The sequence below is a fragment of the Urocitellus parryii genome, chromosome 6 (genome assembly GCF_045843805.1).
Source record: "Urocitellus parryii isolate mUroPar1 chromosome 6, mUroPar1.hap1, whole genome shotgun sequence".
Taxonomy (NCBI): domain Eukaryota; kingdom Metazoa; phylum Chordata; class Mammalia; order Rodentia; family Sciuridae; genus Urocitellus; species Urocitellus parryii.
The window spans coordinates 174,233,096-174,248,515 of NC_135536.1; the positions used below are offsets into that span (position 1 = coordinate 174,233,096).

General features: G+C 51.5%; 1 protein-coding gene across 4 annotated transcripts in view; it reads right to left on the bottom strand.

Moving 5' to 3' along the window:
- Positions 1 to 507: 507 nt before the first annotated feature.
- The window catches only part of Bcl2l1 (BCL2 like 1), a 52,887-nt gene continuing 37,974 nt past the window's right edge, over positions 508 to 15,420 (bottom strand). For all 4 annotated transcript variants that reach the window (XM_026402128.2, XM_026402129.2, XM_026402126.2 and 1 more), the window contains exon 3: positions 508 to 2,118. In XM_026402128.2, the coding sequence (XP_026257913.2) occupies positions 1,981 to 2,118 (138 nt within the window). In that variant the 3' untranslated portion in view covers positions 508 to 1,980. The remainder of the gene's footprint in view (positions 2,119 to 15,420) is intronic.

A 15,420-nucleotide genomic window follows, 5' to 3' on the forward strand; every position in this document is an offset into this window, starting at 1 on the left:
AAATTACCTCAAGACTGACTGCTTCTTCCATCCTTCCCCAAGTCCTTCATGCCAGGAGAATGCAATAATGGCTTCCCCATGACCACCCGCTGCTCTACAGAAACCAGAACAGTGCTGATATGTGGGTGTCTCTCCCACTAGAATGGGCACTAAAAAAGGCAAGGATCCCCAGTACCTAGGACTGTGCCAGGGGAGGGGAGGGAGCATCAGATCAATGCTCAGTTCTTACTTGCTGAGTGGCTATTTGATGTTTCTCCCACTACAATGTCAGCTCCTGAGGGCAGGGGCTATGTCTGTCCTGTTCACAGTGCCCGGCACATAGTAAGTGTTCAATAAAAACACTATAATGTACAGGTGAAGCGATTCAGGCCCAGAGGGAGGAAGGGATATGTCTGTCTCTGAGGGCAGAGCAGCCAGGACCAGTAACTGGCTCTCCTCCAGCCTCTGCCTGCCCAGCAGCTCCTTCCCTCCCCATCCCAAGCACACGCAAGCCTTTGGTTCACTGAGTCAACACAGTTTATTACTGAACTGCACTTTCACCTTCACACAAACTATTTCAAAGAGCTGGAACAAGTGGGGGTGGGAGGGGGGACAGGTGCCCCTCAGGAGCCAAGACCCCTAGGACAGCTTCCCCGGACCAGGGCAGGGGAGGGAGCATCAGGCCGCCAATCTCCGGGCACCAGCTCTCCACGTGCACACGCACAGCAAGCCAGCAGCTCCTCACACATAAATACAGACACGCTTAACAAAAATAGTATATCATCTTCACAAGGAATAAAAACTAGTCTGGAATATGTACAGCAGAGAGCCTGGGGTGGCCAGTGCTGTGCTGGGACCCCCAGGGATGAAAGAGGCCAAGGGTGGAACAGAGGAGAGAGGGAGGCCTGAGGGGCTCCTGGCCAGGCCACTTTGACCTTGGCAGCCCTGCTGCCCAGGCTGGACAGAGTGGGGCAGATATCTGCCTGGCCAGGCAGGACAGGCCCCTCCAGTCATCCCCCGCCCCTGGCCCGTGCACCAGGCTCTCCTTCCTGCCCGAGGTAGGGAAGACCCCAGGGCTCCTACAGCTGCTCCCTATAGCTCCCCTTTACCTGTGGGCTGAGGTGCCTGAACCCCAGACCTGATAGGCAGCAGCCCAAGGCAAAGATGCCACAGGCTGATCTCGTAGGAAGTGGGGCAGCTGAGGCCATAAACAGCTCTGGGGCACCTGTCTTGGGCCCAGTTGGTCCCTCAGTCATAGTTATGGGAGACAGGGAGGGGACTAGGGTGGTGCTAAACCGCAAGGGCCACCCTAGCTTTAGCATGGGGTACTTCCTGCAGCTGGAGCCCCCTCCCTCCTAGGTGAGACTAGCCTCTAGCAGAGGCCTCTGGAGAACATTCAGACCAGGAGGGGACTGGGGCCAGGCCAGAGGTGGGAGGAAGTCCTGATCAGCTTCTTTATCCCAAGTAACCTGAACTGCTAATTAGTCAAAAGTGGCCTCTAAATGGCTCTTGGGGGTAGAGATGGAAGGAATAGGGGCCCAGGTCCAGAGGGGGGTGGGAAATGATCAACTCTGAGGCCACAAACATCAAAACAAAGGCAATCTAATCTCTTTCTGGGGAAGAGGTTCAAAAAACTTTCTAGCTCCTTACGAGGAAAGCAGTCTCCGAGGCTGAGGGTAGCAAGGTTCTGCCAATTAGGTAGGGCCCCCCCCCGCCCCCAGCCACCCCCACCCCCTGACAGCCTTCATGGGACAGATTCTAGGGAAATTTTGTGGATTTTGAGGCCAAGAGAACTGAGGTATGGGGGAAAGTGGCTCTCACAGAAGCGTGGTAGATTCTAGAAAACTAACTGCAGGGGACCAGGTCTAGGCCCAACCCAGGGATGGATGGTGGGCATGGGCTGCATGTAGTGGTTCTCCTGGTGGCAATAGTGGCTGGACGGAGGGACGCAGTGGAGTGGGGTGGGGTGGGAGGGAGGGTGAGTGGGTGGTCAGTGTCTGGTCATTTCCGACTGAAAAGCGAGCCCAGCAGAACCACGCCGGCCACAGTCATGCCCGTCAGGAACCAACGGTTGAAGCGCTCCTGGCCCTTCCGGCTCTCTGCTGCCGCATTATTCCCGTAGAGTTCCACAAAAGTGTCCTGCAGGAAAGAGAAGTGAAAGCACCATTTAAATCCTCAGACCTAACGTGGCTGGGTGGGAGAAGGCACCATCTGTATGCAATGGTACCTGTGATTTGAAAATGGCAGCATCAGGGCCCGCTGTGGGCTAGTTAAGGGCTGCCCTGACCCCCAGGTGGGCATGGTGAACCCAGGTTATTGCTGACACAGGTAGGGAGGGAAAGAACTAGGACTCCAGCAACATGGGAGGCTGAGGTCCTAAGCAACTTAGCAAGACCCTGCCTCAAAATAAAAAAGTTAAAAAGGGGTTGGGGATGTGGCACAGGGTAGAGCATCTCTGGTTCAGTCGCCAGCACCCCCTCCCCGCCCGCGGCCAAAAGAGCCAGACGATGCAGCCTGGAAGCCACAGAGGAGCTTGGGTCGAATCTGAGTGGGGCTGTGCCTCGCCCTTCCGCTGCCACACCAGAGGGGGAGAAGGGACTGAACTAGATTCAGATTCAGGGCAGACTTGTTCTTGGGTCTTTGAACTAGAGGCCCCTTCTCCTTCTAGAGGGAGCCTCTGGCAGGGCAGGTTGGAGGATGAGAAGACCAGGGCAGCAGGGAGGCTTCCTTATGTGGTCTCTTGAGACCCGTACCGTCCCACCTAGGGTTGTCACTCTGAGCCCAGAGGGAGGTGAGCAATAGCCCTCTGCCCTGAAGTTCAGTCCCGGGAAGCACAGGAGGGGGCTGTGGGTAATGACCCAGCACAGGGAGCAGGGCCTGCAGGGCTCCTTCTGAGAGTGAGCTTCAGGCCAGCTCAGCTTTTCACCTTTCCCACGGCCTTCAGTGCAGATCTCCCTGCACAGCTCAGGAAGCTGGGGTTCTAAGGACCAAAGGGCCAGATCATGGTAGCCCTGCTTGGGTCACCAAGCTTGGTCAGCAAGCATGGAATCAGAACCTAAACCTGGATCCAGCCCCAGGACCAAGTGGTCAGTGTGTGCTATGGAATGAATGGACCACTAGCTGGCTCTAGAGGCCTGCTTAGCCTCTACTACGCTCTCCCCGCCGGCACCACAGCATCATCCAGTCCCAGCTGGCCAAGCGGCTGCTCCCTCACACAGGGCCTACCATCTCCAGTTAGCCTCAGGACCCACCCATCAGTGTGCTGCCGGGGGTACCTATCTGCCCCACTGATAACCCCCTCCCTCCATGTTCTCTGCAGGGTAGAGGGGACATTCTCACTTCAGTGCCACAGGGATCAAGGCACTGACTGGCTCCAGTCCCCACTCATGTTTCTAAGAACACACATCAGGTCACAGCACACTGGTGCTTACCCCAGGCCCACCCCCAGCAGCATTCCCCTGCACTTTCAAAGCAGCATCACTTGTTTTTGTATCCCTGGTACCTAGCAGAGTGCCACACACACTGAGCTGCAGATCTGGCTGCAAGAACCCTCAACATTTATTATGCCCTTAGGGGGGCAGCAGTGCTCATGAGTTGAGCCAGGTGGACAAGAGGACCCTGGGGAAGCAAGCAGGTGGGGAAGGCCCCTCCACCTGACCACTCCACTCAGTCCCTCAGAGATTGCCACGCTCAAGGCTTCTTCATACCTAGAATAAAGTCCTCACTGCTTACCCCAGCTGGCAAGACCTAGCGAGCTCTCTGTCCTCTACGCCCTGTCCCTTTTAACCCTAGGCACACTGGCCCCTCTGCCGATTCTCCTGGCCACCTTGTCTAAACAGCACACACTCCATCTCTCTCTGCCTACTCCCAACCTTGCTTTATTTTTTCCCTCAGCATGTCTCATAGCCAGTCTGCAGACTTTGTTCTGTGGTAACCCATCTCAGTACTGGATCTTTTTTCAAGAGTGAGAAAAGTTCTATTACTTGTACAAGCAGGGCAAGCACTCCTATACTAGCCCGTCTCTACTAGATGTGTCCTGATGAGGGCAGACATCCTGTCTTGTTCCTGTACATCCAGTGCTCAGAACAGTGTCTGGCACAGAGCTGGGGCTGGATAAAGATCATGCGCTGCATAGTGACGTTTTGGTCAATGACACATAAACGATGGTAGGCCCATAACATTACAGTGAGCTGAAAACTTCCTCTCGCCTGTCCGGCTGGGGTCAGAGTTCTTGCCATTCCAGGGCACGAGGCATCCTCATGTGTCTGCGGGGTGCTGATGCACACAAACCCACTGAGCTCAGTCACAAGAGGAGTGTAGTGAGCACAATTCTGTACAGCACATAAGACTTGATAGTGACAATACAAGGCTGTCACTGGCTTGTGTATTTATTACACAACCCTTACTATCATTATCTTAAGGTGTCCTCCTACTTATAAAGACCACGGTTACTGCGCAGCTGTCAGTCCAGTCAGGCCAGCAGCAGCCTCAGACAGCTCCCGTTTACTGCGCCCCTCCCTCGATTGCATTGCCTCCTCTTGTGCAACCACCTAGGTTTGCTAAGAACACTTTACGATGTTCACAACAATGACATGTCTAACACGTTGCTCAGGCTGTCTCCCAGTTGTTAAGCAGCGCGTGACTGTTCATGAGTAGAACAAACGTGTCACTTGTCTACTAAGTACCAGGCATTGTTACTACATTTCACCATCATCAGAGTCCTTAGAGAGAGGTGAGCTCCCTATCACAATGACATGAGTGAGGCTTCAGGAGGGAACCGAGAGCTAACAGCAGAGCTGGAATTGGGCTGTAGGGCTGCCCAGTTAAACGGTGGGTGCCCAGGCTGGGGTGTAGCTCAGTGGGAGAGTGCCTAAGGGCCTGGGTTCCCTCCTCAGCATCCCTCAAACAAAAAGGCAAATCAAAGAGAGTGCAGCTACAGCAGGACAGTTTTCTTATGTCAGGGTTGGAGACTTGTCCTGTCAGTCATCTGACCATGGAAGCGGGGTTGAGGTGGAGCCCAGGATCTGGGGAGGGGCAGTGGCTGCCCAGGCCTCCCTGTCTTCCTCTCCGTCCTGACCTGCCTCTATAGGTTTTGGCAGATGAGAAAACTCTATGGAAGTTGAAATTTTTATTCTCCCGAGTTATTTAGGCCCAGAAGAGGACACCACAACTTCTGTATGATGTGGGAGAGTACCAGGCTGGGGGAACCCAGAACCCAGGAGGAGGGAAGCAAGGGCCAGAAGACCCTGCTTATCCCAAGGGGCCAAATGTCCCACAGGGAACCAAGGACACTGGGGCTGTAGCCAAAATGGGAGGGGCCTAACTCTTGATGGGAACTTTCCTGAAGTAGGAGGCTGACAGCCACAGGAAATTTTCAGCTCTGGGGCTTGGGCTGGAGTAAACAGGCCCTATCCCTGCAAGGACACAAAGCGTCCACTGTCCAGGAACAGTCATTCCAGAGTAGAGGGGACATTCTCATTTCAGTGCCACAGAGAACAAGGCACTGACCGGCTCCAGCCCCACTCATGCAGTCCTGGCCAGGACAAGCCCCGTTTCAGGAGCTCCTTCTCCTGGGGAGGGGTGGTAGGATTTCCAAGGGCGTGGATTCTGGGGACTGCTTTCGCAGAGAGTACGAGCAAAATGAGGCGTGCTGTTCCAGGGCGGGGGCTGGAGGGGCGGTGGTGTGGGTATATTTAGCCCATGGTTCACACAGACACACTTGGAAACAAACACAGCCATTTTCTCAGTGGGTGGGTGGCTGCTCTGGATAAATAAACAGGACTGCAGAGCAGCCCTGGTCTGGGAATGCAGAGATAAGCCCCACAACTTCTAGGTAGCTCCCACTGATTTTAGCTAGGCCTGGCACAGGTGGGCAGGGGTAAGGCTGGGGTTCAGGGAGGTCTCTAAGGTCAGAGAGGCTTCCAGAAGACCCCGGCCCGAGGGCCTGTCTGTATCCTTAGCTTGAATTACAGCAAAACGGGAGAAGTTTCTCTTTGGAACTGACAGCTTCCATGGGGATCCATGGCCATTTGTGACATGTGATGGTTAATGACCTTCATAAGAGGGTCATGGACTCCTAGCCAGGCAAACCCCATAAGCCTGCAAGGTCAATCCACCTATCCATTATGGCTTCCTACAGCCAGCTCTCCTGATGTGGTCCCCAGGAGAGCTCAGGCTAGCACTACTTTTAAGGTCCTTCCTCTGACTTCAGAGCCTCTAATAGTCCTGACCACACATGTGGAGTGGCCACATAGGTACTCCTGAGAGCTTCATGCCCTTGTGCCTTTACCAATATTGTGCCCTGGAATTGGTCACCCTCCCACCTCCCTTCCTCAGTCAGCTGGTGGGAACTCCACTGTAGAGTCGCCTCTTCCCTGCTCACCTCTTCTCCAATTCTGGGAGAAACATCTCCTTTGTGACCCCAGGGTAACTGGACTTTTGTTCATACTACAAATATTTATTGAGCACCTACTATGCTTCAAGTCTGGCTGAAAATGCAGCAGCGAATATGGCTGCCACAAGTTTATGTTCTAATCCATTTTCAATGGCAGTGAGATTAGTTCCAATGGTCTGGAGTGAAAAATTCTTAGAATGTTACAACAATTTGTGGCTCGCGAGAGGGCCACGGTATATAGATACATAATTTGGCCAGGTACAGTGGCAAATACCTGTAATCCCAGCAACTAGGGAGACTTTGTAACAGGAGGATCACAAGTTTGAGGATAGCTTCAGCAAATTAGCAAGACCCTGTCTCAAAAAATTAAAAGGGCTGGGGATGTGGCTCAGTGGTTCAATCTCAGTACCACTTCCCCATCTCCAAAAAAGAGATTCACAGTATGGATGTGGCATTTAAAATTTCATGGGTAGATAATTAGCACAAAAATGTCTAAAAAGACTCTCGTTGGTGGGGTTGATAAGACAAAAAAAAAAAAAAAAAAGTGGAGAAATGATGTCCTACTGGAAAGCAGAGAAAAGGGCACAAGAAAAACCCAAGATAATTTCAGAGATGATGGGGTCTTGAAGAAAATTAGTTGGGGGAGGTGACAGCACCTGAGGTAGGTGGAGTGGTTGGGGAAGATCTCTCTAATGAGCGAGGTTGGAACTGAGAACTGAATGACACGGTGGCGGAGCCAGGGAAGAATTAAACTATTTTAGGTGAGAGAGACAGAGCATCCCAGCAGAGGCAGAGTGTACTAAGGCCCTGCAGAAGGGAGGAGAGGAAGGGCTTCCCTACTTGAACCTTCCTGTCTCTTTGCTAGTCTCCTCTGTCAGTCTCGGAGCCAGGAAGGCAGGACCAAGGCTACCCAGGTCTGGCATCTGCCCACCCACACAGGCACACACCGACTTCAGCTAGATCTCTGCCCAGAGCAGAGGACAGAAGGATTCAGGTCCCTTGGCAGCTACCTGTGACCCTGAAGGAATCAGGTAAAAAGGTTGGCATGACACCAAGAGAGAGAGGCTTAGGTGCCAGGGAACCACCCATGCAGCCAGGGGCTGTTTGGTCCCTGCAGTCCCTGCTTGAATCTGATCTGTCTTCTGTCATCCTTCTCTCTCACCTCCCACATCTCAATGCTTCTTCCTCGAATTTTGACTTTGAACAGGTTATTTCACCTCTCTGGTCCAGTGTCCTCACTGACTAAACAAGAATAAAATAACAGTTATTATGGAAGCTAATATTTTTGAACATTGGAATGTTTTCCATCTGCCAGGCACTAACCTAAAGCACTTGACCTGACTTGACAGGTGATTTTTGGTCTTGCTTCCCCCACTAGACATGTGTATTTTGTCCCCTGTATCTCCAGAACGTGGCACCACAGCTGGGGCACAGCAGGCACATTCTAAATGAGCCTACAGTAGCTGAATAAATGAATGCTTTTTTTTTTTTTTTTTAAATCCTTGCACATTTCTCAAGAACCATATTTCCAAAGGGGAAAACCGAGGCTCCAGAGTTTACTCAGGCCTCCTATCTTAGGTAGAGTCAGAACTGGGATTTGTCCTACTTCTGTTCTCCTACTCATTCTGGTGTCCCATCTTGCCAGCTCAGTCCCTATTGTCTGCCCACAGAAAACCCAATCTCTGCAGCAGCAGCAGCTGCTGACATTTCTTGAGCACAGAGCCCAAGGGCATTCTTCTTTCTCGGCCCTTAGTGCATGTTCATCAGCCATCTCTACAAGCTGCCCATGGGTTCCACTGTTAACTCCATGCAGCTGATGATCTTGACTGCTCAAGGTCACACTGGGAGCTGGTCACCTGGCTGATCACCTTGCTGCCAGCTTTGATGAAGTGCTTGCTCGGTTTCAAAAGGGCAGTGCAATCTTCTCCAGTCGCTACCATGGGCTGGTGCACACTTCTGTGAGGGAAGGAGGTCCTTATTCTGAGCTTAGGTCAACTGAGGCTCAGAGATACTGAGACTTGGCCAAAGCAGTTAAGTAAGAAAGAAGCCAGTTTTAAGCCCTGGTATGTTGTATGTTGGGCAGTGAACCCCATATTCTGGGCCAGCGCTATGCCTCTGGGTCCCCCTAGGTGGGTAAAGTGGCCCGAGGCTACCAGCTGAATGACATGCTCTGGCCCAGCCAGCCGAGAGGAACTGGGTAGAGGGAAAGGATGTGACGAAAACCAGGAGGGAAAGTGAAACCCTTCCTTCCTGGCTTCAGTGGGGAACAAGTTCTTGTGCCAGACGGGTTCTTCCTTCCTCTTGAGGGACTCTGGAGACCTTGGGCCCACCGCTTCCTTCCTGCTTGGTTATTTCAGGAAAGAGGTAGGTGGAGAAGGGGAAGGGGCTCTTAGCAGCCAGGGAAAGTGCCAGGGACATCAGGACTATACCTTGCCCGGCCTCTCATAGCCCTGCACGGGTAAGCCATGAGTCACTTGCAGAGTCACTTTCTATGCCTGGTCTCAGTTTCCTTGAGGGAGAAGCTGATAAATGCCTGCTGAGTAGACCAACAGGCCTTGTTAGGAGATCCCTGAGCGAGGACGGAAGGGGGGCAGACTGAGAGCCTTATCGCTCTCCTGGCAGGGCGCTGCAGGCGGAGACTCGGAAGAGGTGAGGTTTGTGGTTGGAATCCACTTCCCTTGGCTTTCCTCGGGGAGCTGTTGGCCTCTATGATGTGAGAGGAATAAGCCTCTCTCCTCTACCCTGGGGAATGTAGTCTGCATGGGAGAACCTGGAGAGGGGGTTCAGGGAGAGGCTGCGATGGTGCTGACTGCAGGGCGAAATACCTTGGCCCAGCTAGTCCCGCTGTGGGCACCATGGCCAGCCCTTGGACTTCTGAAGCCTGGTTTCTCTTGCCCTGATATCACAAGGTGATAGTGGTATGACCAGATGGTAAAAGCCATCCAGGGAAGCACAGCGACCTTGGTGCTCCTGGCTCAAGGGAGTGTCCTGAGAGGCCTGAGCCTTTGGGTCTTGGGGACTCTGGAGGCACGTCACAGCACACTTTGTATTAATCTTCCTCCATTCTGCCCCTCAGCTGCCAGACTCTCTTCCCCCGCCTCCTCCCCCACCACTAGTTCTAAGAAGCCATGAGCCTGACAGATGCGCTCATTTCTCAGAAAAGGAAGTGGTTGTGCCGGGAGGAGATAACACCCCCGCTGGGGAATCAAGAGAACTATCAGGCCGCTGCGTGAGCGAGCGAGCATGGGCCCTCCACCTCCGTGGCTCAGAACCAGGCCGGGAGACCATTCAGACAGGCTTTTATTGGGGTAGATGCTCAATGGAGTTCACGACCTCGTGCCCTGGGAGTGATAGTGACACAACAGCTGGATTTTACTAAGCAAGTGCTTTGTGCATAATAACACACAATGCAATGACCATGGGGGATTGCTGTCTTACTCTCTACAGTACAGATAAGGCACAGTAGAGGGGTAAAGTCACTCCCAAGGTCACACCGGTCATCAATGGTGGAGCCCAAGCCCTCCATGGCTCCTGGTGGCTGACACATGTGCCTCCTGAGCCTCATTTCATCCCTGGGAATTCCATATCCTTTCACAAGTGATAGCCATAGTCCTCCGCTCTTCTAGTACTCAGGTTGAAGGCCAACGCACACCCTTGAAAGAGTCAGACTCAAGAGTGACCTTCCAACACACCTGCCCAACAAACAAGCCTTTCACAAGATGTTCTCCCTAACACCCCACTTCACAGACAGAGAGGAGCCCACAGAAAGATGGTGCTCAGATCACACAGCCAGGTCTGTTTCACTCCAGGTGGACCCCGCCCTTGGCAGTTCAGTCACTCCTAGGGCATGCCCTGCCTATACGCTGGCGATGGGAAGCTCACTCCCTTTAGGTGGAACATTTTGCTTTTGGATAGCCCCTCAAAACCAGACAGCTGTTCCCTCTTGGTGAGCTGAACCCCCGCCCCACCGCTGCCCTGTTCTGGTCTCTTTGCTACTCATCTGCAATTCTTTCCTAAGAAAGCAACACAGGCAGGCAGAAACGGCTTTGCCAGCCTTGCTAGGGGCCCTGGTCCAGGCTCTGTGGCGCTTGAGGAGTATCAGTTTCCTCTTTTGTGAAATGGAGGTGCGATCTGGACCAGGGCTAATTAACTCCTCTTCCCACCAAGTGAGCTGCCAGAGTGCAAAGTGGCCAGGTAACCAGTAACTCTCGCAACTAGACAAAATGTTCAGCCTTGGGCCTCACCTGAAAAATGAGATAAAAAATGAACTTCAAAAGAACCCTGTTGATTAGAAAGGCAATTTGTCAATCAATGGAAGGGTAACTGATGTGATACTGCAATCTGTACAAGGGGTAAAATTGGGAGTTCATAACCCACTTGAATCAAACTGTGAAATATGATGTATTAAGAACTATGTAATGTTTTGAACGACCAACAATAAAAAAAAAAAAAAAAAAAGAACCCTGTTGAGGAGTCAATGGTAACACGTGTGGAGCTCTTGGAGCTACGCATGGCACAACAGATAATGTCAATGCCAGCGATGACAGTTCCACTATTAGGCCAGGCTCAGCTTGAGTCCTGAAGGCTTCTCCACAGCCTGAAGGGCTTCAGGGTGTCCTTGGCTTCCTCACAGGTTATGGTCTGCTCAATCCCAGGAACTTTGCCCACACCAGTTCCTCGGCCAACCTCCTAGGCATGTATTTCTCAGGTTTCAATCCATAGGTCACTTCTTCAAGGAGGTCAGAAAGTTTATTGGAAAGTCCTAAAAAAGCTATATCTTGCATTGTGCTAAGGCCACAGGCAGGATGGATTGGGGTAGCAACCTATAAAGACTAGGGCCAACCTTCTCCCTAAATTTCTGCTTCCTTCTGAGATCCTTTTTCCCCCCTTTTTCTTTTGTGTTACAGGGGATCAAACCCAGGACCTTGTGCAAGCTAGGCAAGTGACCCACCACTGAGCTACACCCCTATCCCTTTTTATTTTGAGACAGGGTCTAACTCCTGCTTCGGCCTCTAGGGTACTGGGATTACAGGTGTGCACCACTGCACCTAGCTCCTTGGGCTCTGTGGTCCAAAGCAGCTTCTCCTTTCTTGCCACCCAAGGGTGTGCCCACCCCCTCTTCTGGAGCCACTCAATGCTGGATGTGGTGGAGGACGAGCACTGGCAGATGGTCAGTGGAGGAGGTTTTGTGTCCCAGCTCTCTCACTAGTTTGCTTGGGGAGAATCCATTCCCTGTCTGGGAGGACAGTACCTCACAGGGACCCTGCGGTGCTGTGGCGTGCAGTGGTATGAGGAGGAAGATGAAAGGAACTCACTCACGGACAGATGAGCAACTGCCCACTGCCTGGCTGGCTGTCTCAAGGGTGTCCAAAAGATCCAGTAACTAGTGTCTACAGTAAGAAGCAACACTCAAGAGCAGAAGGACATGCCACAGGAAGCTCTGATCCTTCTTCATCTGTTGAGTCTCGCCCTCAGGCTTGAGGAATCCAGGGGAAGAGGGCAGTGGGTACGTCCCTTTGAGTGGTCAGGGCAAGCTCCTTTGAGTGGTCAGCCTAGCTGGGCCAGCCCTGGTGGCCTCAACCTCATCACCCCAGCACTGCTTCAAACTAGTCCGGACAAGTCCTGGGTATTTTCAGCCACCTTTATCTGATAGGAAATGTTTGGAATTCCACAGAGGGCAAGAGCTCTGGAGGATTTGGGGATGGGTGCAAATCCCTGCAACACTCTTCCCTCCTGCTCTCCTCCCCCCACCACATGCGAAAGTGCACATACACTCTCCAAGTAACCAAAAACTCAGCGCTGCGGGCTCCTGCAGGACTGCATTTCCCACATTCCAGCTCCTTTAGTCTTCTTCCCCTTTCATCTCTGCCTCACTCTGCAATCCCCCCCTCAAGGTGCGGGACTGCAAGATGCCTGAGCTGATGCCCGCGGGGCTGGGTACTCTGCTGTCACTGAGAGAAGGGACATTCAGAGGTGTGCTGGTCATAGGCAATGCCCAGAGCACTGGTAAACTGCAGAAGAATGCTGCCGCCACCACCAGAGACCCAGAAGCAACTCACTGTCCCACCTGAAGTGGAACATGGACCATCCAGAAATTAAGAATGTGTGATCTGTGGTTTAACCCCTCCCTGAGCAAATGGGACACTGAGACCCAGATGAGGTAAAGAGACACCCTGCAAGGTCTCACAGAGGATCAGCACAGAGCCTGGCCTCAGGCCTCCCTGGGATCAGCAGAGTGGCTTCCAAACCCAGTTCTGGGAGGTCTGGGCTGCTGAACCGGGGGCCAGACCCTTTACTCTCTGAGCCCAGTGTTTGGCTAAAATGAGAACGGCTGAATCTATTTCACAGCCTTGGCAGAATTAAATGGTCCATAGTAAGCACTTGATAAATGTTAGCTCTTATTTTTTTTTTACAGCCAAAAATGAGTGACTCAGATGGGTGCGGTGACACTCACTCATGATCCCAGCAACTCAGGAGGTTGAGGCAGGAGGATCACAGTTTGAGGCTAGCCTTAGCAATTTAGTGAGACTCTGTTTCCAAATAAAAAAATTAAAAAATAAAAATAAAAGCTAGGGAAAAGACTCAGTGGTAAAGCATCCCTGGGATCAATCCACAGTACTAAAGCCAAAATATGCTTCTCACAGGACCTCTGCTTTTTTGTAACTATAAACAAAAAAATAACAGCTAATATTTGCTGGGCTAATATTTACTGCTTGATTTCTCAAAATCTTCTAAGTAGGTGTTGTCTCCATTTTACCAACAAGGAAACTAAGACTCAGAGGTGTGATGAGGCTGAGGTCACAGGTTACTGGTGAGGATGTGTGAAGCTCCGCAGCACATTAAACAGCCAGTGCAGTGGGACCGGTGGAGAAAATCACGACGTTCTTCCTTTTGTCACTCTTTTTCCCATTCAGTTTTTACTGAGATCTGCTACTCTTGGACCCTGGAAATTGGAGATGACTGAGGATAGGGGAGCTCATGCCCCCTGGATTCCTAGGTGCCTCCTGGGGAGAAAGCAAAGGAATTCTGAATGCAGGCTCCTCTGGGCTCAGTCAGTGCCTGCAAAGAGGGCCCCTCATAACTTGGGGAAAAAAACATAATGCCAAGTCGTACTGGAGACACTGTTAGTTCTCTAAGACAGGACATCTTCATGAGCCAGGCTAAACCTGTGCAGCTGCAGGAAGGTCAGACAAGCTGCCCTCCTCACCCCTGGACACTCACGCATCCATTGGGTCTTTATCAAGTGCCCACTAAGTGCCAGGCACTGGGCTAAGTGCTGGGGATAGAGCAGTAATTAAATCAGATGAAAACCCTACCTCTATGAGTTTATAATCTATGAGAGGAGGCAGGCACTAATAAATAAATGTGTCAGATGGTCACAGTGTTAAAAAGAATAAATGTGAGAAGAGGCAGAGAAAAATCTGAAAGAGGCTTAGAATCTGTGATGAGGGAAAACTTTTTTTATTTTTGTGGTACTGGGGGTTGAACCCAGGGGCACTTTGCCACCCTTTTTATTTTGAGTCAGTCTCATCAAATTGCTGAGGCTGGCCTTGAACTTGCAATCTTCCTGCCTCAACCTCTCAAGTCCCTGGGATTACAGGCATGCACCATCGTGCCTGCTAGGAGGCAACTTCTTGAGGAAGCTTTATTCAGACACCTGAATGAAGTGAAGTATCAGGCGCTGCAAGAATTCTGAGAAAAGGGAGTAGAAATAAAAAGTGCAAAGTCTCCCAGGCAGGAACATGCCTGAGGTGCTCCAAGACACAGGAAAGAGGCCAGTGTGGTAGAAGCTGGTGAAGGAAGACATCCACAGTAAGGTCTGGAGACACTGCCAGACCGTGCAGGGCCTTGTAGGCCACTTATGGCCTTGGACTTGTGGAATGGCTGCAGGGTTCTAAGCAGAAGAAATGACTAACTTTGGTTTAATAGGTTCCTGGGGCTGCTGGGTTAAACCTCTAGGGGAAGGCAGAGGCAAGAGGTCTGGTAAGAAGCTGATACAGCCACCCAGGAAAAACAGGATGGTGGCTCACCCCGATGGTGCCAGGGAATCTGAAGTGAAGTAGATTCAGAATTTAATAGAGCTGAAAGGATTTTTTCTTTCTTTTTTGGTGGTGCTGCTACTGGGGATTGACCCCAGGGATACTCCTACCACTGAGCTACATCCCCAGTCTTTAAAAAAACTTTTTTTTTTTTTTAAACTTTGAAACATGATCTCAATTAAGTTGCCTGGGCTGGCTTCAAACTTGTGATCCTCCTGCCTCAGTCTCCCAAATTGCTGGGATTATATAGGATTATACAGGCATGTACCACCATGCCCACCTCCCTATTCATTTATCTGTTTTTGAAACAGGGTCTTGCTAAGTTGTCCAGGCTGACCTCAAACTTGTGATCCTCCTGCCTCAGCCTCCTATACTACTAGGATTACAGAAGGGAGCTGAAAGCGTCTACTGATGAATTAGATTCAGACTGTGGGAGTTGTCTTCTGTGTTCTATCTACAAAAGGCAGGCAAAGAGTCACTCAAGGATTTTTCTCCAGCTTGATAAATATGGAGGCCTAGAAGAAGAAAGAGGCAAAACTATTTCTTCTGCTCTCATGGAGGCAAAAAGGATTTGCTCATCAGGCCAGGAAAGGTGGATGGCAAGAGGAGGACAAAGGAGGGGGTTGGACGGACAGTGAGGCAAAGGAAGAACAGGGGTCTGCTTAGGCTGTGGCTGTCCCACTTTCTTTCCTTTTGTTTTTTGGTATCAGGGATTGAACTCAGGGGTCCTGGACCACTGAGCCACACCCCCCACCCTATTTTGTATTTTATTTAGAGACAGGGTCTCCCTGAGTTGCTTGGTGCCTTGCCTTTGCTGAGGCTGGCTTTGAACTCGTGATCCTCCTGTTTCAGCCTCCCAAACTGCTGGGAATACAGGCTTGACCCACTTGACTACCAGGTACACACAGGGCCACAAAGTAGACAGGCTCAGGTGGGAATAGGTAGTTTGCTTTGTTAGTAGAAGGGGAAGGACAGCAGGGCTGTGTAGGCCTAGGAGGCAGAAAGTGC